Here is a 24,127-nt window from a genome sequence, read left to right as displayed (position 1 = left end):
GAACAGACAGTAAGCTCCCTCATCCAGCAGCAAGTCTTTTGTCATATCTCCAGTCTAGATATAATAATAACCAATCTAGGAAGGGTTGTATAATAAGTTGGATTTGGTCTGTATTAAAGCTCATGACATGATGATTTCTGTTCTGTAGACTGTTCTTTGGTACCTTTAAAAGGGAATGGATGACTTCATTGTTCTCATTAATTGCATAAGGAGTACATAGCTGAGTTTCATGGCTTGTGTTGATTATCTGCCAAGTCAAGGAATGAATATATATTTCTATATATGTCCTGTGGATCATAATCTGATACTTGAGTTTAACTGTATCTTGTTTCCACTCTGAAGTGTAAGACTGAGAAATAAAACCCAATGCCATCAAGTGGCTGTTCTCATCCTGTAGACAGGGTCAAGGTGGCACTCTGTCCCTAAATCAGAAGAATTTTCTCTGGTCAACTCCTGTGCTATTGGTCATTGTCACAGAGAATGTGGTCCACTGTAATTAAATTTTGTGCTACTTAATTGAGTCTTTCAGGTACTCAGGAAGGGATGGCAGGAGACTTTACAGGCCAGGCTTCTTGCAATTCCACTATATGACAGTCTGAACTGGAGCACAAAATCTTGATGAGCTGTGTTCAGACTGCAGGAGGGTYTCTGTGTGCATGGCAGGTTGGCATCACATCCCATAACAGGATGAAATGTTGTCTGAGATTCCTGCACGGAATGATCTGCAGAGACTTTCCTGTGTCTTTCTGTGTATGCTGATGCCCAGTTTTGTAAGCTTCCTAACTTTCAAGAATGAGTTTGGATGTTCTTTCTAAGGATATCAGACAGAAAGGAAGCATGGAGTGATAAGGACCATTCAAAAGACTTTATTTTTTAATGTCTCTGAAAATTTCTTTGTGCATAGAGATTATTTTTGGTTTGGAAAAAGGAGATAAAYCTACTATWTCAAAACATAGCAATAGATTTGACTGCTGAGAACTGACAAATGCAGTTTGCTAATGTACTGAAAACTGGAAGCAGTAAAAAGGAGTAAGTTTGTATTGTAGAAATCCTATCAAATTTAAAATAGTAGGACTGAAGAAGTTGTMATGGGTAACTCTCTTGCTGTGGCAGAAATGAGGTGTTAAAAGTGTTAGAGGCTGCAGTTTCAGTAAGCACAAAGCCACGTGCCTACAATAAAATTTGATCCCTTTGCACAAGACACTTACCTCCTTGCTGACTGCCTTTTTTTTTTTCAGTCAAATCCTGGTATTGTCACTTGCCTTGAAAATCATCCACACAGGCTTGAAACAGGACAGTTCTTAACCTTTCGGGAAGTTAATGGAATGTCGTGCTTGAATGGATCCACACACCAAATAACAGGTAAACTGTTACTGACTCATTTGCAAGGTGCTTACTTTATGGCCTGATTTAGCCGCTGCAGTGTTAAATTACTGTAGCCACAAGAGTGCTGGATTATGCAGACCTCCAGTGAGCTTGCACAAAAAAAATTCATTTTTGGTGCAAAGGTCTTCCTAGTGTTGTCTTGATGCCATTTCCATTTATAAAGTCTTGCTGAAGTTAGCTTGCTGCTTAAGGAGTCAATGGAATTGCTCAGCTAAGTGGAATCTAGTTGGCAGCCTCTGAGCTGATCATCATTCCTCTGCTTCTGAAACTGGTTTGATTTTTGGAGAGTCCCATAATGCCTGTACTTCTGTCATGGTTTTGATGCCACTTTGTGTGTCACTGTTTGCCTTGTAGCTGTTTTGGGTGACARTTTAAGTGTACAGGGATGCATTGACATCATTCTGTTTCTAAGCATGCTTTTAAGGTGATTTTCATGTGTTATGTCTACCCTGCTYTGTTCTGCTTCATGCATGTCTCAAGACATACTACTTAGCTCCTTTTGAAYGCTGGGAAATTTCCCAGTTCCCAGATCGGAATGCCTGTTTGTTTGGAGCAGAAGGGAGAACAAGTGGTGGGAGTTGTTTGTTTTTAACTGTTCTGTGGTCTGAGACAAAAACTGGTACCCTTGAAACATGTGCTTGAATYGGTCTTCTCTGGGCCCTTGCATTTTGCTAGAGCTGATGCTGCAATCAGTTYTTTCCTCTTATTGATGGCTTCGCTTTTGGCTTCAGTTTCCCATGAATTAACAATTTTTCCGTCTTTTTGCCTTGTCTGAACGATGCTTCACATGTACAAGYAGGAGGATGTTTCAAAATGCTCCAGCTGCCCATTTTGAATGCCTGTAGCTCTCATCRCAGGGCTGAAATCCTTCTCTGAGCAGTAATACTGGACACAGCTATACACAGTCTAAATAAAACTAAGCATGATTTCATTTCTGTTACAGAGCTGTGGTCATCAGAATTCTTGTGAAATTTGCTGCCACTTAAAAAAGCTCATTTCATAACAGATCATGTGAAACTAATACTTTGTCCCTTTGCCAGTTTCTGGGTTAATCCTGTTAGGAGGATCAGCAGTGCTTGTGCTTTCAAAACAAGGTTGCCCACTGCAAAATTGCAGCACAAAAAGCACTGTCAAACCCACACTTGTTTGTATACAGAACTGTAGGATCCAATGACATTTTGAATTATCAGTTCACTGTTTATTCTCTTCTCTTTTCAGTKGTGTCACCTTATTCCTTCAGCATTGGTGACACCTCAGAGATGGAGCCCTACTTGCACGGAGGCATAGCTGTGCAAGTGAAGACGCCCAAGATGTGTTACTTTGTAAGTCTGCAGAACTGGTCTGACACTGGAAGCAGAGTTCAGCACATACATGTTTCTAGAATTATAGAATATCCTGTGTTGGAAGGGACCCACAAGGATCTAGGAGTCCAACTCTTGGCTCTGCACAGGACAGTCCCAAAAAYCACACYTGTTTAAAGATGAATCTTGCCTCTAGGATGTGAAACATCCCTCTGACCATTTTTGATAGACAGAACTTGCAGTAGATAMTTTATTTTTAACATCTATTGTTACATGAATAATGAAGAGGACAATCGCAATGCTAGTCAGAAAGGATATTTGTTTTTTAGTCTYTATAGGAAGAGTATTGTTTGTCAGGTAGCAGAGGCTATTGTGTTCTTAAGGAGTATGTTGTTGTCATGAATTCTATTTTTTAGGAACGGCTGGAGAAGCAGATAACAAATCCATTATGCCTTGTTGCAGATTTTAGCAAGCCTGAGGTAATCAGCATGTGKGGATTTGGGCATAAGTGCTCTAATATTAAAAATGCATGGATTTTAATCTGTAGCTCTRTGTTTAGAATAATATAATTTTTACTTTTTGCCCATAATGCTGAGCTTTATTATTGATGTTTGGTTAAATGCAATGCCTTATAATGTCTCATTAAAAGAAGATTACTACATTTYCCAATTTCAGCACTTAATTCTTTTGGGGACTCTTCAATTGGATTTAGTTAAAATGGGTRCTGTATGTCTCTGAAGGGCATTGCATTACTGAGCAATACTTTTTAAAAAAACATTATTAGGTATTTCAAAATCACTTTTTAATGCTATTTAAAAACTTTTTTGAGTGTTTTGCTTAAGGAAATGAAGTGGTAATAGAAGAGTTCAAATAATTGTGGTTTTTTTACTTAATTTTTCTCTAGTTGTAACTGATCAACAGCAATTGTTGTCTTAACAGGCACCTTTGCAGATCCATGTTGCCATGCTTGCCTTGAACCACTTCCAAGAGAACTTTGGTCGCCGACCAAACATCGGGTAAAGCAGAACCTTTTTTATTTGCTAAGCCTTGAATCAGAGAGATCTCTCCTTTTTGTGTAGTTGCTGGCTGGCTGTGCAGGATGGTACCTTTCCTGTCTTGTACCTGATAGACCACATAGAAATGAAAAGTTGGAAAATGTTATCTGATGTATATCTGGGTGTGTAATGAGGCTTTCCCAGTATWGCAGTGACATATTTTCACAATACAGCAATAACACTTTCTGGGCCCAGGTAGATAGAAAATACTTCTGGAAGAAGGCCTCCTCTGTTGTAGTTTTTTCACATYGTGGGATTGACATGGAAAAGTTGTTTCAGTGTTTCTAAATTATCTTGTAGTTCATGGATTTAAAAAAAATATTATCTGAATTATTTGGGTTTAATTTTCAGTGTTTTTTATTCAGCTATAGTTCTTGATATGCATAAATGAGTTAAATGAGACAAAAACACTTTAAAAGTATAAATCTAAAGACTGTACTTGCACATGGGTTTTTCCAGTGAGACTCCTGTTATTGAGCTAACCAYAACATTTAGAAGTACATCTTGAATGCTCACTGTTAATGTGAGTTTCCAAACTTCCTACTATATCCAATTGCTCTTTTCTTCCATTAATTGTGTTTCTAGAAAAACTCTGGAATGTTAAATTCATCATTATTGTTTCTACCCTGGTTTCTAGATGCCTTCAAGATGCTGAGGAAATGATGAAAATAGCCATGTCTATAAGTGAAACACTGGAAAACAAAGTGAGTAAGGAATCATTGTCATTATGAGTCACTTTTTTTTTTACTTTCCTAAGGGTCATGCTGGTCCTTATTCTGGTCTTTGAATCCATCTTTAGATGGATCAGCTGGCTTTTTGAAGGCTGTATAAGGAAAAAGAATGGTGTTTCAGCTTGGGTTTAACTGAATGCTCACTCTCATGAAGGCTGAATCCTGTGGGTGTGTGAATCCAGTTTTTAGACAAATGCATATGACAAATACAGGGTATATGGTGGACTGTCTTGGCTGGCAACTTTTTTGCTAGTCAGAGCGAAATAATTTGTTGGTCTTTTACTGAAGAATAATAATCTGTGAAACTCMAGCATTGACTTGCTCACTGAGGGGATAAACCTCTTACTATGTCTTACTTTTCAGCCTCAGGTGAATGGAGATATGGTGAAATGGCTGTCTAGGACTGCTCAGGGATTTCTACCTCCTCTGGCTGCAGCAGTGGGTGGTGTGGCTAGCCAGGAAGTCCTGAAAGCAGTAACAGGAAAATTTTCTCCATTGCAGCAGTGGGTAAGGTTGTCTTGGTTTTTGGATGGTTATTTTGGTATCTTATGTATGGATAGTTGCGTGTAAATGCTGTATATTCAAAATAACCTTAACAACTTCTATAACATGGAAATAAATAAAAAAGACTATATTTAGGAAAAAATAGTGGCTTCATTTTGTGCAATAAAAGTACAGCCAGTTTTAGTTAAAATTTTTGTATTGGGAGTTCAGACAGCACATTGTTTTTTCACCTAAGCAAAGAGAGCATTGGCTTGTCGCTGCATGGCTGCAAAGGTGTGATACAGTGCAGATGCCAGCTTAAGCTGCAGTACACAAGAGCAGTGCTTTCAAACTCTCAGGATAAATGTCAGAGTACAGTTAGATTAAAAAACTTCACAATCTTCACAGTTGCCTCTGGAGGGGTGTCAGAAGTCAAAAACTTGCAACTCACCTGTTTGARTGAGTGCTGTTTTCCCCTCTGTGTCCAAATGCTTTTTACTGTCCATTGAAATTGTGAAGTGAACTGTAGGGAACCARATGCTGTGTAGTCTTCCACTGAAGGTAAAAACTTAGTGCTTCTAAATTTCTGGACTCTGTTGTTCATACAAAATAGTTAGGTTTTTAAATTAAAATAACATGAATGTTTTTCATGGGATTTTATTGCATTGTTTCTTTTTTTTTTCCATTTTTTTACAGCTGTATATAGATGTGTTAGACATTGTAACACCTTTAGGGAAGATGGGCTCTGAGGAATTTCTTCCACGGTAAATAAAAGAGCAATCTGCTGGCTTATGTACTGTTCACATCTGAGTCTCAAGTAGGCACAGRTGTCTTTTAAGGTTAATTCAGTGCTATTTGCAGGGGATTATTAATAATATTTAAAATATTATTTTATAATATATATAAAATATTAATAATTATTAAAATTATTATTTCAGGGCAGGTTTGGGGTTAAGAATGTGTGTTGCATTTGAGCATGTGTTGAACAGGRATTATAGACTGAATTTCTTAGTTCATCTCAAAGTGCAGTTTGCATGAATGGTACTACCATGATAAATGGCATCTCGAAGTCTCCTGTTTTTGTCTCCTGTGYCTGCATAGGGGAGATAGATATGATGCCTTGAGGGCTTGTATTGGAGACTCTCTGTGCCAGAAACTCCATGATTTGAATGTTTTCTTGGTGAGTATGACTGACACTGTTACACTGTTTGCAAATGCTTTGTTGGTACTAAAATGTCCTCTGTCCTCAAAATAGGGAGGGCAGTTCTGATATGTGCCACTGCAGAATAAATGGTCCAAAACTGCAGTGAGTGCAATTGTCTTTGTGGTGCCCACTTGCATTTTTGATTGTACAAATGTAATTTTCTGTAGGTTGGCTGTGGAGCGATAGGCTGTGAAATGTTAAAAAACTTTGCACTTCTTGGTGTTGGTACTGGGCAAGACAAAGGATTGGTAAGTCAGCTGTTAATCTCACTTCTTATTAGAAGTAATATGACAAGGAAGATTTAATTAATTAGACTACTAAAAATGTTAAAAGGTTAAGTCTTATTGCAGGTTGATCTCTGCCCAGAAGGTRCAGTGGCCTTGGCATGGAAGTGTGTGCAATTAAAAGTAGAATATACTTGGAGCAGTCTTGCTGTATTTTGATTTTAAAACAAAATTTAGTTGGTCTGTGCAAGCAGAGATTTGGCCACAGTAAATGCCAGTAGCAGTGTTTTGTTTTGAGAAGTGTCTGTGATGGTTTCACCAAGATCATTGTTCAGTGTTACGCTTAGATTGTAACTTCAGCTGCTGCTTTTTCCCCTTCTGACTTAGGTTACAATTACAGATCCAGACTTGATAGAGAAATCTAACCTGAACAGGCAGTTTCTTTTTCGACCTCATCACATACAGGTAAGCTTTCTTACTCAGTGAATTTTCTGGACTATTGTGTTTCCCTGTCCTGTGTCCCCACAGAGAGCTGAACYTGTGAGTGTCTGTACTTCTGTCCAGAAAAGACTTAAAGGCTGTAATGAAATCAAAGGGGTTTTTTAAACAATGCCTAGGACTGTAATGGCATACAACTTATTACTGCTGTCAGTTGAGTAAAATTGGCATGTCTAATCTTAATTTGTACTGGTGTTTTTGACTAAGAAATCTCATTTTGAGATTGATGACTGGATTGAGTAGTGCTGTGTTTTTTAAGAGCCTGCCATGGGTTAATATATCAGAAATGCTCTACTATGCCACTGAAATTTGGGGGAAATKAAACAAAACMACAAAAAATAGACAGCTCAGTAGTRCTACTGCTGATGGAACTTGACCAAAATTGCCATCTTCTGACTTAACTCAATCTTCTCTAAGCTGGTAAATAGTTTTGAAARAGCTTAACATGTACATTCAGTAAATGCATGATACAGAAACTGTTAATTCCTTACAAACAGAGAGAACATCTCTGTATTTGCAAACACAGCACAAAATRGAAAAGGTGGCTTAGATCTTGACAGCAATGTGGAAAAAGGTTTCCCCAAAACCCAGTCATTGAATTTTCTGCCTCCTGTTTATGTGTAGCAAATATGGGAATGTAATGCACTTTGGATGGATAGATGTGTGGAAGGTGAACCTGCAAGCTTTTAGAAGCCACAGGCTGGAGTACTGATCCCTAGGTAATTGAAGTATGGCTAGAAGTGTTGGGTAGATCATGAACTCTATTTCAGTTTAGCTTCTGRAATTGGCTTGGTATGGAATACCTTGCAGTGATGTGATTGTTCACAGGTGCTTGATGTCTGTGCTGCAGAGTTACTAACGGCTTTATCCTCAGACAGTCATGAACTGCTCCCTTCTTTTGAAGAACCTCTTATGAGAGGCAGCACATTGCATCAGTTTCAGTTACTTAATAAACCATTTAAGCACTTCYACCAATAAAACTAAATATAAAACTAGATTAATAAGATATTTATCAGTGAGGGAGGTRTATTATTAAAAAAAAWKTGTTTATTGTATATTTTTYATASTAACATTTCTGTCAGTGAATTTCRTCTGATCAGCMAATGAAGTCGGTATTTCTGCACCCTAGATGCTCTTTACCTGCATATTACTGATCTCTGTATTTATACTTTCAGAAACCTAAGAGCTACACTGCAGCAGAAGCAACTCTGAACATCAATCCTTACATAAAGATTGACTCAGATATTAATAAAGTTTGTCCAGCCACTGAGAACACTTACAGCGATGAATTCTACACCAAGCAAGATGTGATTGTGACTGCTTTGGACAACGTTGAAGCCAGGAGATACATTGATAGGTAGGGGGTGGAAGGGAAGCAAGGGCTGCTTTTTGTGGGTGAAAACCACTTCTACTGCTGCATCAGAGAGCCTTGGAGTCAGTTCTTAAAAATGAATAACTGTTAACTTCTGATGAGGGGGTGTGTAGTCTGGCAGAGTTAAGGCTGAGTTTTTGAAGCATAAAAATGTGTTTAAATTTAAAAGTAGATATACTTACATTGAAAAATAATTTCTAATGCTCATAATTCTTACAGGCTGATGTTTATGGTATCCTGATCTAACTTGAATMGCTCTTACTTAATTTCTTCTTTTCCTGAGTTTTGTGTAACTCTCCACAAGAGAAGGCAAGAATGTAGTGATTGCTCTGTATTCTGATAGTCTGTGTCTTTCCATGTCAGTCGTTGTGTAGCAAACCTGCGTCCTCTTATAGACTCTGGAACTATGGGAACAAAAGGACACACAGAAGTGATTGTGCCCCATCTGACAGAGTCCTACAACAGTCATGTAAGTCTTTTAAGACCATTGCTCACCTTCTGTAGGTTGTCCCATAATGCTCTCTGATTCTTTGATCATCTATGTGTCTGTCTAAAATAAGTGGCCTATTTGAGCTGCTGAAGAACAGTACTGTTASGAAATAATTACCACCTTGGTTTCCAAAGAAAAGCTCACAGGAAATAAMATTTGAAGCTGTTCTTTAGAAGCATACATAACATAACAATTCTGTTTGAGTGGAGAAGGGGAAAATGAACTGTCAGAGCCGGCCATTTTGGGGGGGGTAGGGCGTGAGAAATGCACAACCACCAGAGATGATCAGCCTCACAAGCTAGCCCCATCAAGTCGTTAAGTGAACTTAACGACAGTTAGACAGTTAAGTTCACTTAACGAGTGGCTGTCTCGGAATTCCGAGTGGCTGTCTCGGAATTCCGGGACAAAAGATCTGTTGTAACTTTCGGCTCCAGCAAGCTACTGCTTGCAGTTGACAGCTGTTAGCAGCTTTTAGTTATACTGAGATCGGACAATTCCAGAGTATTCCACATGTCCTTTATCGCGTAGCCAGCTTTTAAGCAGGCTCACCACAATGAACCCTTAGGCTCTGTCCCTGATAGACACTATCTGCAGTATCCTTGTTTCAAGTTTTTGTGGAGAAATTCACTGGTTGAGAGCACCATGAAATGRTGCCATATGGACACAGAGACAGGATTTTGAGCATCCTAGTTGTCTTGCTGATGTCCATAAAGAAGTCTTTCTGCCCTTGAGTGAAAGGGTGTGTTTCATGTTGAGAATGTATGTGAATGCCAACTGCACATCTTGGAAAAGCTGGCTGGCAATTTCACCTGTTGTTTATGTTTCACAGTTCAGTTTTGCTTTGCAGTGTTGAGTTTAAACTATTTGTCATAAAGAGGAAGTGATAATGTTAATGTTCATAAAACCAATTCCTAAGCATRAAAAGCCACTTTGTGTAACAGCAGAGCTTTTGACTTGTATAGTCTAGAAATTCCCTGTGCCATTATTCGCAATTAATTTTATTAAGCCTACATTTACATGTAACTCTCCATAATTACAGCGGGATCCACCAGAGGAAGAAATACCTTTTTGTACCTTGAAGTCTTTCCCAGCTGCCATTGAGCATACAATACAGTGGGCAAGAGATAAGGTAATGGATTAACCTTTCTGGCATTCAGCWTAACTTAATGTCTATTTGGAAAGGTGGGGATCTGATATCCTTCTTGCAGAATACCATATATCTTCTTTTTATTTTACAGTTTGAAAGTTCGTTTTCTCACAAGCCTTCCTTGTTTAACAAATTCTGGCAAACCTATCCATCRGCAGAAGAAGTTTTACAGGTAAAAATGGATTTTGTTTCTATTTAAGGTCAGTGAGATTAGGATTAGTATCTGACTTTTTTCAGGAAAYCTGAAGACTTACTTGGCCAAGTCATTAGTTGATCATATGAACAGTATTTCTGATATGTCTCATAATTAAAACCTTCTTTAGCTCATGTGCTCTGTACATGATGTAGAAATGTTAGACTGAGACTCTGCTGATGTGTGACTAGTGTGTATCACACTGATGTGTAACTAGATGGGAAAAGTTAAGACTGAATTTGAAGTGAATTTAAATATGTAATAAATTAGATTGAAATCGTTTACCATCTTTTCTTGTGAGTCTATAATGGCTTGTGGTCCAAAGGGCTGGTGGAAGTAAGTGGAGAAAAAAAAGCCAGTGGAGAGGACCACACAGAAAATATTTCTGTAGGAAATATATTCCTATTATTCTAAAGGATAATATTTCAAGAAGTGAGCCTCTTGCCTATGGAGTACTAAAAACACATTTACTGTTTGACTGGATTTGAAGGAATCTTGTCTGTTTTAACACTTTCATGTTTCTTTATCTAGAGAATAAAATCAGGAGAGAGCTTGGAAGGCTGTTTTCAYGTTGTTAAAACTCTCAGTAGAAGACCCCGAAGTTGGACTCAATGTGTAGAACTAGCAAGAGTAAAATTTGAAAAATATTTTAGCCATAAGGTAGGTAAGACSTGTAAATGAGGTGGCAGTAGACTAATGAGGATTTTAGAAAACTTGATGTCCCTCATAACTAGGCATCTAAGTCTTTGTATTAATTTATGTCATAAATAAGGAACTGTATTTGAAACTTWAAAATACTGCATCCCTTTTTACTGTAGCACTTCTAGGTCTGGTTTATTAACTTACTCTTAGTATTCTGTCCAGTAGTCTCCATGCAGTTGTCTTGGCATTTTYCCAATGTTTTTCCAAAGTAGAGGATTATCAGATGTCTGTTATTAGGCAGTGGGTTTTTGTTTCCCACACTAAACTCCCGTTACTGAACTCACCTCTGTAACTCTGATTTTCTGAAAGATTTTCTGAAATAATAGGCAGTCATTCTGACAATCTGGTCCACAGTGTTGCTTGAAGTACATGTGTAATTTTGTAGGAAAGATGGGATTGGGATGTTGTGGATTAATAAACATACCTGTGCATACAGAATCTTCGGTGGTAGTTGTCACATTGAGAAAATACTGCATTTCCAATTGTTAATCCATATGCAAGAATCCTAAAGTGACAATGAGGTGGGGCAGAATGCTTTGTGTCTTGGATTAAATGTCTTGCATGAGCTTTGTACAGATGAGGTGACATTGTCATGTTTTTATGAATGAAATGGACAAGTCACTCTGTCTTGTGGTACTTGTCTTTAAGCTGTCTGTCATGACAAAGTTGTTTCATGATYTTAATAACTCTTTAAATTACTTCAGCTAAGAAGGCTTGATTTAGTGTGGTCATGTCAATCTATATGCCAAATTACTAAAGYTACTCTGGCTTTTCCTCTAGGCTCTTCAGCTCCTTCATTCATTTCCCCTTGACACACGATTAAAAGATGGAAGTAAGTACAAATGGCCCTTTATGCCTGTTGTGAGTTCATGGCATATGCCATGTGYTGCTATTCCTGATTCCTTAGGATTTCATCTTAGTCTGTCTTCCTACCAGGTTTGTTTTGGCAGTCACCAAAGAGGCCTCCTTTCCCAGTGAAGTTTGAATTTCATGATCCTTTGTAAGTATGGTACATAACGCATACAGATGCATTGTATAGCATCCTGTAAAACTCACAGCGCGAAGTGCAAGGCAGTGGCTTTATAGCCCTGGAAGCTGGATTGGTATAGATAGGTGCTAGTGCACAGTCTTACCTTGTGGCAGATTTGGTGAGCTGTCAAAYACTTTCACTGCAGATAATTTAACTTTCACTGACATGGGATTGGAGGGTGCTGTGGGAAGTTCTGACAACATCTWATGTGAAATGGCCTAGAACAACCCGTTTCATGTCTTACATGTCTACAGAATTACCGAGTTGTAGTTGTCATACCTCCCTACCCCACTGTCCACATCATGAAATGCAGGATGTGTTTGTCTTGGTTTGAAAGRCAGGTGTTTGCCCATGAAGGCAGGRMCCCCCCTTGGAGTGGGGGGTGGATATGACCCCCCTTCCCTCCGAATTATTGTAGCTTTGAAAATCACGGGCTTTCAGGCAAGAATTGGGGTAAAAGGGAATAACAGTTTTTACTAATATGTATAATAAGGTGAAACAAGTAACAATAACAATAGCAACAACCGGCCCAGTCCCAAACTCAGTGACAGCCTCACACAGAGACACAGCCTCCCCTTTGGTGCAGTTACAGTCCCAGCCGGCAGGGGCGCTGTTGGCTCCTGGCTGGGCAGGGCGGGTGCAATGATTCCCCGTTGGCTGCAGGGGGCGCTGTGGCTGGCTCAGAGCTCCCACGTGGCCAATGGACGAGCAGAATCCCGCGGCAGCAGATGGGATGCAGCAGAACTCAACCACTGCAGCTGGAATCTCAGGGGTCCCGGCAAGGCACAGGGGAGAAGATCACAGTGCAAACAGGAACCAACGACTGGAGATGCTGGATTCTGCAGCAGCAGGTCCACTCTCTTCCTCCGAGCCAAGCAGGGCAGGAAGTGAAGCTACCTTCCCCCCCACACACACACATGTGCTCCCCGAGGTCAAAACTCCCGAGGTCAAAACTCCCAGAACGTCCCTCTCTCCAAAGACCAGAAAAAAAAAAAACCTACCAGGCAGAAGTGCTCAGGGAGACTCTTGGGTGGGGCTAGGTTCTTTTGTGTTCCCCAATTACCCAGCCATCAAAAGGATGTCTTGGGAATTAGTGTATCCCAGCAACAAAATGGGAAAGGAAAATTCCCCAAGAAAGGAAACAATAGGAGAAACCTCAACCCATAACAGTGTCCTTGACTACCTAAAATGACCTGTGGAGGTACTAATTTTCTTGTTCATGGCAATTTGAGCGAGGTGACTTGGATATTACAGATAATTTAAAAATTGATGTGGTTGACGGATTAAAAAGCTTTTATCTGCTGTTTATCTACAATTACTTTGAGAAAGTGGATCACCATTTTTAGTTTGAGTGAAAACTGAGGTCATGGTAAATATTAAAGTAATTCTGAGATTAAGCTTTTTATCATATTGATGTCATGTGAGCGTTTGTAGTTGTTTGCTTAACTACAGAGGTTAAGGAAATAGAGTTTTCACTAAATAATTTCACTCATCAAAATTTGCTTAGTTTTGGGGACAACTTTTGAGTCACTCAAAATGTGCTATCTATTTTGTACTGTGTGCACTGAAGGATGGAAATTCTGTTTCTCAGTATGTTTGTTCAAGATCTTGAACATGATTGCAAACCTTTGGGCAACTGAGGTAGAAAAACCAACCAATCAAAAATGATTCTCTTTTCTTTAGGCATTATGGTTTCATTGTGAGCGCAGCAAAACTCTTCGCAACAGTGTACTGTGTTCCTTTCACAGAAAAGGTAATCTAGACTGTTTTACTGTGTTCCCAACAATTAACTTGGTATTCAGTTTTGGCCTGATGTCCCTGCTGCCAGTTCTTTTCAAGAACTGATTGAAGTGATTTTGAAAGTAATCTATCCTTGAGCACTGGCTGTTTGGCAGCTGCTTACAGTTATTTTTCCTTATTTAAATTCTTAACTTGGAGAAGAAATGAGCAGTGTTTTGGATATTTTCAGTAAGCACTGAACTGGGATATTATTATTTTGATAATAATTTATTATTATTTCCTGTGCAATGTAACTACTGAACTCAAAGAAATTCTATTGAAGACATTTTTTTTTAAATTAAGTGTCTTAGCTGTGTCATGGCTGCTTTACTTTCTACTGCTTACAGCTTTTCCATTGCTTACCCTTTGTTTTTTTCYTGTTTCTTTTGTAATTGGACCTTCCTGTAAGTCAGGTTTGCACTTCTGTTCAGTTTTCAAGTGCTGGTACTTCACACTGCTCTGGTTTGTTGTGGTAACTGAATTGTCACTTGGTGTTTTAATGATGATGTTTGGCTGAAATGTCACTGAATATCTGAGAGACTTTTCGGGTCTAGTATTCTTTGACATGCTATTCGCTATACAATCTTTTTGTTGGGGCCTTTTTAAGTTCATGTGAATTTCAATTGTTTTCTTCTAAACCATAACAGGACTTGTCAGAGGAAACTATTTTGGGGATTATTTCATCTGTGAAAGTTCCAGACTTTAGACCTTCAAACAAAGTAAGTGTGACTCTTAATTTAAAGAAAAAATCAAAATATTCCAGAAGCAGTGTCCCACATCTCCAACTACTTGCACTGATGCTAATGAGAAATAAGCACAAATTAAAATGTGTTTTGGGGAAATAAAAGTGTGACATACAGGACTGCTTTAACTTAGTACAGCTGTGGTATCTGTGTACTAWATGCTAAATGGAAAATGGTGTGGAGGGTTACCTTTTTTCAAATTACTTGTTTTAGCATTGTTCTGCATGCATGAATGTAATTCTGCAAGGTTTTTTTTATATTTACATGAATATACTATTTTAATAAAAGTAGTAAAATTCTACTCATAAGCAACTTCAAAGTAATTCAAGACTAGTGTCAATTTCATTTCTTTGTAGTTAATATAAAAGAAGTGTCATTCATTTTTGTTTATTTTTGAAGTGTTGACTTCAAAACAGCTTAAGCATTATTGTGCTTGAGGCTAACATTTTTCATAATTTAAAAGTAGCAAATACTCCAAGGTGTTTTCATGTTTTCTTGYCCAGTGTTAATACTTGTCTCATGAACGCTTGCTTTGTGAGAACAAACTGGTGTTTTGACTTGGAATCACGGATTGGTTGGGGTATTTTTGTTTGGTGGGGCTTTTTTCCTTTAAGGTATTTTTGCATATTCCCATTTGCAGGGAATTTTATGTGCTTCCGTTTGTTCCCATATCCCCTTGTCCTGTCACTGGGCACTGCTGAAAAGGGTTTGTTTGTGCTCCCTGTACTGTACAAGAGTTTGTTTGTACTACCTTCCCATCAGATATTTGTGAATAAGATCCCACTGACCCTTCTCAAACCTGAACMRTTCCAGCTCTCTCAGCTGTATGAGAGATGCTCCAGTCCTTTAATTCTCCCTTGATTCAGTAAATCCATGTCTCTCTGAACTGTGGAGGAAAGCTGCAGGGAAGAYAGGAAATTTAATACACTTGAACTTGTGCTGTATGAAGTTCATGTATTTTATTACTCAAGCACTGYACACACTTGCAGGTTGTACAGACTGATGAAACTGCAAGAAAACCAGATCATATTCCAGTCAGCAGTGAGGATGAAAGAAACGCTATTTTCCAGCTGGAGAAATCCATAYTATCCAATGAAGCTCTGGAAAGTGAGTACTGCAAAACAACTTCATAGTTTAGTAATATCCTGCATTTGCATTGCCACTAGTGACATTCAGGTCTTTGCACGAAGCAGTTCTGTAACTCTGCAAGGAATAGAGCTGATAAAASCTTGCTGAAGTGCCTTGCAGTTATCTGTCCTGTTGCCTGACATTACCCTATGCTTCTGTATTTCTGAGATTCATGGGAGTTTTAGGGCTCTCGGTTATGCTTTTGTGTAATTACAGCACTGATAACAGCGAGCAGGCAGCAGCAGGGAATGGAACGCTTAAGGAGGGAAAGGGTGCTGGCTAGATCCCGGAGACTGGATGCAATTTGGGTATGAGAGGGCTGAGAGTCACCACTTACAGCTATCAATCTGAAATGATCCTAAATGGTAAAGAATTTAAAAAGTCTTCCTCAGCATCTTCTASATGTTAAAATGAGGTTACTTGGATCCCATTTTTGTACTTGGCCACATGAGGAGGTCATTGGGTTGCAACTACATGCAAGCTTTTTTAGCCCATGAACACAGGAGAAAGACTGGCTTATCTATAAGTCATCCCATCAAGTGTCAACCCAGAACTCTGACTCTGGTGCTACTGAGTCCATAGTAAAATTGTTGCAGATAAAAAAAAACTAAGCCTAAAAAGGGAATTCTCACAGGATGGAGTTATAGTGAGATGGAGTATATGAGAACATCCATAGGAATGTTCAAAATCTATTCCTGGTGGTGCAAGGAAAGTAAAATTGCAGAGCTGTGTTGATGTTTATTTCATTATTCACTTTTAACAAGTGATATTGAGAGGGGCATTTGTGCTTCTAGCATAAGAAAACAAGTAAGGCACCAAGCTCCAGGATGTGAAATCTTTTAACTTGTTAAGATTCTAGTTTCTGTAAGTTATGTTTAGGACATCTTCAGTTTTCTAATAATAAGTTTTGCTCTTTTCTTTTCTTTCTTGTGAGCAGCTGACTTGCAAATGAAGCCTATCTCCTTTGAGAAAGATGATGATAGTAATGGGCATATAGATTTCATAACAGCAGCGTCCAACCTGCGAGCCAAGATGTACAACATCGACCCAGCAGATCGGTTCAAAACAAAGCGCATTGCTGGAAAGATTATTCCTGCCATTGCAACAGCTACTGCTGCAGTTTCAGGGCTGGTGAGATTGATTTTTAAAATGCATTTCTTTCTCTAACTGTTTCTTGCCTTAAACTGATGTTTTCTGGGTATTGATTGCTGCTACTCTGATAGAGGGTCATTTAAAGAAATGAATTTATTTCTTATGTACCAGTAGAAAAGGTCATGCTTGCTTCTAGATGTGGTTGTTGAGGAATACATGTAGTGCAGGTAGCTCAGTGCAGAGTATAGTGCCAGCTGAAGACTGACATCTGGGTGGGAGCCTCAGGCAGGGGATCACGAGCTGATGCTGACCCTTGGCACAGCAAAGGGCACGGGGACCTGTGGCCCAGCCCGGTGACCGACACTCAGAGACACAGCAGGAGCTGAGAACTCAGCTGGAATACTCTGCACTGTGGAGCACACAGACTGTGAGRGTACAAAGGCCCAGGTAGTCCTTTGTTCAGGGCCCCTTCTCCAAGATACCAGCTTGACTTGTTGCTCTGTTGCTACACCATGATAAAATYACTTAAAGGAACCTAAGGTCTGAGACTCTGCTATGGGAAGCCCAGGGTTGAGCCAGCAAGGAAACCTTGTCTGACTGTGAGTGGGATTAGTAGCGGGGCACCCATTGAGAAGCTGCCCATTWTAAAGGGGGTTCAGTCCCTGCAGTGGAAGTCTTTAGTGGTGGGAGTGTGGCTGCTRGAGTGGCTCCTGAATGGTCAAAAAGGGAAGTTTCCTTAACATGGTGAACCTTTGGTGCTTTTGTTTTTGAATTGCTGAACAGAAAGATGATTTGGAATGCAGCATTTTGATTTGTTTTCTGCCATTAATACTAACTTCCCTCAGAATGCCACTGCCACGAGTGGATAGGATCTGTTCTGTAGTAGTTCACATTCATGCATCTCAACAGAACCTCATGCTTTGTGGAGGTTTCATGAACCAAACAATTTTGGATGAGTCCTACATTAAGAGCACTTTTGAATGGTTTAAGTATTTCCCTTGGAAGCAACAGACTTTTTTTTTTTCTGTGGCACAGTGGGCTGCATTTCCAGATATTATTTACTCTGCTGATTGGATAAAGGCTGATCTCATTAACAACTTTCTCTTGTTCTCTTGCTGGCCTCTTAATTACACTACAGTTGATAACTCAGTACTAAAACGTAATAAGTAAATTCTAATTTACTGCAGGTTGCACTGGAACTCATCAAAGTTGTGGGTGGCTACCCAGCTGATGCRTACAAGAACTGTTTTCTGAACCTAGCCATTCCCATAATGGTCTTTACAGAAATTGCTGAAGTAAGAAGAACGGAAATCAGGTAGGAAAGACAATGGCAGAAGGGCAAGGACAATATTTGGAAACCTACTAATTGATGTTTAGAACTTGCTGAGCCATTACAAGTGTGAAGTTTGAATAGTTAGTAATAGTTACCCAGACAAGCAGATTAAGGCCTTGTGTACTCACAGAACCACAGTTCATGGCCATACTCCAGTTAAGCATTCTAGATACTCAAGGTTATTTTTTTGTTTTTGTTCTTGAAAGATGATGCTTTATGCTTGCTATCAAATTCTGTTATCCACTTACTGTGTTCGGCTAGAGATGTAGCTCTTAATGATGTGATCTTAATACTGCGAAGGGTGTCCCGTAATGCATTGCCCAAGAACTGCCTGTTTGGAAAATGCAGCCCATATTCATCTGTACTAATCTAAAAAATAGTGGTTTTAAAGGCTTAGATCTGTTTGCAATGGAAGTTGTTGTGACGCTTTAAAAATCTAGACAAGATAGATATGTGGTATTGTTCTTAGGAAACATCCTGCACACACTTTTGCATCTTGTTCAATATGAGAGCTGCTTTTCAGTAGGTCTGAAAACTCAGTAACTTCATTGTCAGATACCACATTTATTTAGGGGTCTTGGGCTCAGCAAGATCAGAGGGCTGGAGAAATGGCAGCAGAGAGGGAAGGGATTTTTACTCAGGATTAAACAGCACATCGCTAAGAAGATGTGACAGTTCTTCAATATGCTTTTAAAGGAAATTCTTGAGTTCACATTGAAAAGTGATAACCTTTCACTTCTTAAAACAGAAATGGGATATCATTTACCATCTGGGACAGGTGGACAATTTATGGGAAAGAGGATTTTACTCTCTTGGACTTCATAAATGCTGTCAGAGTAAGTTATCTACTGTCCTGGGTTAATACAAGACAAGAGGAAAGTCTTGTTTTGGGTCGTTCAATTGCATTTTGTTTTTTATTTTCATCAAGTTGCTGTTCAAACCAGAATAACTTCAGTAATAACTAATGTCAGTGGGGATGTCTCTAAGTTAAGGCAACCAAACCTGTTCTCAAATTCTTTGTTAATTCAGTTGGCTCAAATGTATCTTAATAAAACTTCTGTCAGTGCCCATGCACTGGCAGATTTTCTGGTTTGGTCCTATGGATTTGAATAGTTAGCTGTAGTATTAGCAGCAGTACTATCTGCTGGTTTGGATAGCTGTTCTAGCCTTTTAATAAGTTTTGATTTGTGAATTCCAGGAAAAATACGGAATTGAACCAACTATGGTTGTACAAGGAGTCAAAATGCTTTATGTTCCTGTGATGCCAGGCCATATTAAAAGATTAAAGTTGACGTAAGTAATAACTGGAAAAAGGATTTATGGATGCAAGTGCACATGCAAATTATGTTCATTGGTTGTATCAAAGGACAATGTCTGACAGCAGTGTTTTCTCTCAAAAGTGGTTTCTAGTCATTAATATTTTGGAAAGAAAAAAGATAATGTCTTTATTTTGTGAAAAAAGAAAGTGAATTAACTGTGATGAGGAAAGGAGACTTGAAAAATGCTGCTTTACTGTTGAATACCAGAATGAGAAAGCTAAAGAAGTCTGACAGTAATTTTTTGAGGGGAAAGCATGTACCATGGTTCAAGCAGAACAAGACTACTAGAATCTTTTGAAGCTGRCTTAAAACTAATGCTGATATTTGCAACTTGGCTATGAAGGAGTTAATGTATTGCTTGCAGTTTAAGATTTCTAAAAGTCTATTCAGTTATAGTAATTGCTTTAAATTCGACATCACTTTAGCCTCTTTAAAATGATGGCACTCTCTAAGCTTTGAAATGTCAGTCTGGAAATTGAGGTACTTCACACTGGCAGTTTGGCAGCATGTGAAGGCAGGGCATTGGGTTTTGATTGAAGGCATTTGCAAAATAACAGGCAGATCTCACCCAGGTTTAGTTCAGCCTTAACAGCCGTTTGATTGAACTACTTAAGCTCAAAATCTGCTCCTTATAGCTCTTGTGAAGTGTGTGCTGGTCAGTGCTTACAGGCTTTGCTGCAGCAGGTGGGTGCTCTGATCAGTACTGTTTTGAAGGCCTGCCAGTAGGTAATATCAGGGAAAGTAGTATGAGCAAGCTACTTCAAACTCCCAGGAAGACAAGCACCTGTAAGCTGTAGAGTACCTGGTGTATTAAGATGAGAATTTACAGCCTGCCTCCAAAAAGTTGCTTATATGCTTTCTCTTAAACCTGTATAAATAATTTTGAATGAGTGGGGTATGTAGTGAATACAAAATTATGGTATGAAGCTGCCTTGTGAATGTCAGGATTTCTTTCTACTCTGAGACTCAAGTCAAGGTTGTCATGGAGTAACAGTGGCTTGGGGCTCTGTTACAAACAGTCCCAAAAGCTTCAYAGGAWATTTGTACAGCAAACTCTGGTCTTRCTCATGTGTTTGTTTTTCTTAAGGTGTTTAAAATCTTGCTGTAATATAAAAAATATTATCAGACTCCTTTATTTCAGAATTGCAGCATTTACTAATGGCATACTCCTTAAAAGCAAGGACTATTAGCTTGAGACCTCCTCATACAAATGAAAATTGTGTRTCTCTACTGAGAAGAAACTAATTCTTACTGTTCTTGTTAGGAAACAAGCATTTTGGGGAAAGCAGCTTTTTGACCTGCACACTAAAGCATAGCCAGAACGGAAACCTTTCTCTAGGTGGCCTGTGAGGAACAGAAGTGACTGACTCTATTCCCCCAGCCTCCTAGCATTTGAGCTGGCCTCCTGAACTATTTTTCCAAGTTAGCAAGAAAACAACTTTGAATCATCCACAGATAATGTGATGAAAGTGATGTTGGCTGTTCTGTGTACAACTTGCAAGCACTAGCTGCAGCTTTTGAGAGTGCAGAGGGCAAAGAGGGGAACCTGCAGTACCAGTTGACATACTCAGTCAAATGAGGGTATTTAAACTCCCATTGTCAGGAAAAAAGAAGTCCCAGATCTTGGCTGGGTTTTCCCCCATCATCTCTATTCACCTTTGAAATTCAAGGACTTAGCATGTTAASCTCAATAGAATTACTTAACATCAGAACTTAAAATCTACTGTCTGCACTGGAATGGTTCTTCCTATAGTGCATTATGACTGGTGTTTATTGGTAGATAGAGAAATTACTCCTCTTCAACGACCCAAATCCTACACAGAAAGCTAACTTTGCCTTGTGTCCCTGAGGAARCCCATCCTAAACTGACCATGTGCTCTTCTCTTTTGTACTGAGCACTTGTGGGTGAACGATGTAACAGCTCACTAATGGGCTGTGTCTGTCAGGAAAATGGGATATCGTTTGCTGAAGCTCAGGTAGAGGAACAGTTTTGGGTGTTAAAATTTARAGGTAGCTTGTTCTCCATTTTACTTTGGTCTGTAGTAGGTTGAGTCAGTGTTTATTGCTAGCAGTGAAACTCATCCTAGTCTGGCTGTGAATTCCCACTCCCAATCCTCCTGGTATGTTTAGAAACTGTTTTTCATTTCTTTATAGGATGCAAAAGCTTGTGAAACCATCAGCCGATAAAAAGTACGTGGATTTGACAGTATCATTTGCTCCAGAGACCGATGGAGAGGAAGACTTGCCAGGACCACCAGTGAGATACTACTTTGTTCAGGAAGACAATTGATGGTAGAGACACAGAAGTCACTCATGGACCATTTGTTCTCAAAGGAGTGTGCTAATTTTCAGCTATTAAAGATGGTACTATATATTTCTTTTTTGTGAAGCCTTAATTAAATGGTGAAAATCAGTGGCTTTGCACTGAAGACAAACTGGATTTATGGATTTATGTTTCTTCTGCTCCTGTATTCTTCAAGCGTGTTCGCTCAGAGGAGGATTGGTCACTCCATGAGATGGAATGCCCAGTACAGTCCTTSCCCTAAAGACAAGATTTGTGTTGAGGAAAGCAAGAAGAATGATGAACCYAAGAAATTCTCCCCAAGTGCAAATTAGGCACTGCTTAGGGAAGAGTGCAAAAAATGGGAAAASCACCATTTTATGATACTCCTGGTGTTCTAAGAACATCTCATATTCATTTCATATGTTAYTTAAACAAGAATTTCATTCTTGACATCTACACATGAGATTTAATCCGAGAGGCTTAAACTCACACTTAAAAGCAGAGGAACTGTTTTCTTGTGTGCCTGGTTARTGGTGCCATGGTCTGAGCAGCTGTCTGGTGTCAGTCTCAACATGGAAAAATAGGGAGTGGGTGTAAATTGKCAAAACTTCCCTGAAGTCCAGAGAGCTGGAATTGTCGATTATCTGCACTAAGACTGTTCTTTGTGGAATACTGCAGTATGGGGAAGGTGAAAACCTGTCAGAGAGCTGAATTAGCACTTTGAACAATAAAACTTCATCTTCAACAAAGAGAAAATGTGTTTGAGCCTTTCTGCCCTCACCAAATTTAAATCACTCTAGTGCTTGATGGCTTTAAAAGAGGAAAAGGCAAATGCCTTGGGATGTTTGTCATGGCAAACTGTTTCCTCACTTGCTCCTTTTGGTACCATYTCCTTACAGCATGTGGTTGTGCTGTACACTTGTCCTCAGCACAAGTCTGAGCTGCACTGAACAGTGAGGTTTTTATCTTCAGCCTTCAGTAACCTTCAGTTACTGGAATAAATAAGTATAAAGAATCTGTTTAATTGGAAATTATTAGAGACTACCTTTGCTGCTGTGGTGAGGCAGAGGCRTGTAACAGAAATGTCATCATTTAACTTTATAATTTAAGAGTTGGGTACTTGAACTGGTAGTTCTTTGTTTCTCCCCATCATGGTAGTGCACAGCAAGGTTAGAATAAAAACCAATAAACTGAAAAAGCTTTTCATGTCTTTAAGCTTTAGAGATTGTTATAGCACGTGATCTCCTGCAGCTGTTGCAAAAGCTATTAACAACTTAGCTGTTTATCCTCGATCAAAATTTATTAAGCTTTAGGGATGTCTTCACATTTAATGAACACTATTGGTGAGGAGTTTTACCTCTCTTGTTTTTCCTTCTCAGGTAGTTGTAGTCAGGRGTAACAGATATTAGGTTGGGAACCTGTACACCAAGATGTATGGAACTGAGTAGCTGGATTATTTCAATATTTTGGATTCAGTCTGATGTGCAGGATGCCTTCTGGAAGGTGTATATGGTTTTGTATATAGTTTGGTTTAAGATACAAKTTTCTAGATTAATAATACTGCTTTTTAAACTGCCTAACTTATTTTTTTAAGAATTTATTTTAGAGAAACTTTTTGAAATAGGAGGAGTTGGTGACATTTACCGTGCAGAAGAGGCACAAGCAGACAATAAGTTTCCGCTTCTAATTAACAACTAAAATGTCTTTCACTGTGGCAATATTAGAATCTGAACTCTTAACTGATGTCACTAATTTTAGTGTTAAGGGTCACTTAAAGGTTTAGGTCAAATTGAAAATATTGTCACCTCTCACAGCTTAAGTGAGAACAAAACTTTTTTCCACGTCTCATAGCTGGGAAGCGAAACTTTGATAAGAGTACTCTGGTACTTTAGTGTGGTGTTGACATCATGCTTATGCTTTTGAAATTAGCAGCGTTTCAAAATAGTAAAGTACTATTCTAGCATGCCATATGAGTGTCCTCAGGGTTTAAAGTAAACTGTCAGATATAATTCATGCAATGACTTTTATTAATGACAACACAAACACCTTTGAGAGCCTTGTAAAAAGTCCTGGTCAAGGCTGGCAAGGGTCACAGCCAGAATTTACAGACAGGGCTGTATCTCTATGCTGCTCTTACTGTGTGTGTCTCTTGGATGAATGCATGTTCTGTGGATGGGTGCTGCTCAGTTAAAAAGTTGGTTATGGAAAATCTGAAAATTCACAGTGGCTCTAGATATTTATTAGCACACTTTAAAAAAAAAATTTTGGACATAATTTACTCTTTGTAAAATCTCACAACTAGTAAATTCAGGAGGATTTTCTGTAGAAGCACTCAGCATGTCAAGTGGTTCATTGAAACTGTTCTTTGTGTTTTAAACCTTTTTGAATTACTGATATGGAGAGTGCATGTGTTTATATTGAAGATTGTGCAGTGGAGTGTGCTGATTCAGTGTGAATTTGTGTTTAATAGAGCCTCTTTCTCAATCTGTTCTTACTTTTTATCAAAAGACTGTGCAGGTGCTCAGCATGACCACACTAAAAAGGTTCTGTCAACCTGGGCAAAGTGAATTTTGGCATGCTGATCCTCCAAATCTCCCATTTTGTCACCATCAGTGCTACCAAGCTAGAGGCTT

General features: G+C 38.9%; 1 protein-coding gene across 3 annotated transcripts in view; it reads left to right on the top strand.

The window, feature by feature from the left end:
- UBA6 (ubiquitin like modifier activating enzyme 6) overlaps window positions 1-22,250 on the top strand; it is a 33,824-nt gene extending 11,574 nt beyond the window's left edge. For all 3 annotated transcript variants that reach the window (XM_057376708.1, XM_057376697.1, XM_057376688.1), the window contains 25 exons: window positions 1,239-1,362; window positions 2,605-2,708; window positions 3,104-3,166; window positions 3,627-3,703; window positions 4,380-4,446; window positions 4,837-4,980; window positions 5,653-5,720; window positions 6,058-6,136; window positions 6,328-6,408; window positions 6,772-6,849; window positions 8,058-8,239; window positions 8,618-8,723; window positions 9,784-9,873; window positions 9,983-10,063; window positions 10,616-10,744; window positions 11,567-11,618; window positions 11,723-11,786; window positions 13,500-13,569; window positions 14,243-14,314; window positions 15,328-15,445; window positions 16,404-16,597; window positions 17,746-17,873; window positions 18,640-18,727; window positions 19,090-19,184; window positions 21,365-22,250. In XM_057376708.1, the coding sequence (XP_057232691.1) occupies window positions 1,239-1,362; window positions 2,605-2,708; window positions 3,104-3,166; window positions 3,627-3,703; window positions 4,380-4,446; window positions 4,837-4,980; window positions 5,653-5,720; window positions 6,058-6,136; window positions 6,328-6,408; window positions 6,772-6,849; window positions 8,058-8,239; window positions 8,618-8,723; window positions 9,784-9,873; window positions 9,983-10,063; window positions 10,616-10,744; window positions 11,567-11,618; window positions 11,723-11,786; window positions 13,500-13,569; window positions 14,243-14,314; window positions 15,328-15,445; window positions 16,404-16,597; window positions 17,746-17,873; window positions 18,640-18,727; window positions 19,090-19,184; window positions 21,365-21,500 (2,490 nt within the window). In that variant the 3' untranslated portion in view covers window positions 21,501-22,250. The remainder of the gene's footprint in view (window positions 1-1,238; window positions 1,363-2,604; window positions 2,709-3,103; window positions 3,167-3,626; window positions 3,704-4,379; window positions 4,447-4,836; window positions 4,981-5,652; window positions 5,721-6,057; window positions 6,137-6,327; window positions 6,409-6,771; window positions 6,850-8,057; window positions 8,240-8,617; window positions 8,724-9,783; window positions 9,874-9,982; window positions 10,064-10,615; window positions 10,745-11,566; window positions 11,619-11,722; window positions 11,787-13,499; window positions 13,570-14,242; window positions 14,315-15,327; window positions 15,446-16,403; window positions 16,598-17,745; window positions 17,874-18,639; window positions 18,728-19,089; window positions 19,185-21,364) is intronic.
- The last annotated feature ends 1,877 nt before the right edge of the window (window positions 22,251-24,127 follow it).

This window comes from Malurus melanocephalus, unplaced genomic scaffold (genome assembly GCF_030028575.1).
Source record: "Malurus melanocephalus ecotype Western Australia unplaced genomic scaffold, MMel_1.1 scaffold_9, whole genome shotgun sequence".
Lineage (NCBI taxonomy): Eukaryota > Metazoa > Chordata > Aves > Passeriformes > Maluridae > Malurus > Malurus melanocephalus.
The sequence above is the reverse complement of the archived record's forward strand: the minus strand, read 5'-3'. Positions and strand labels throughout refer to the sequence as shown.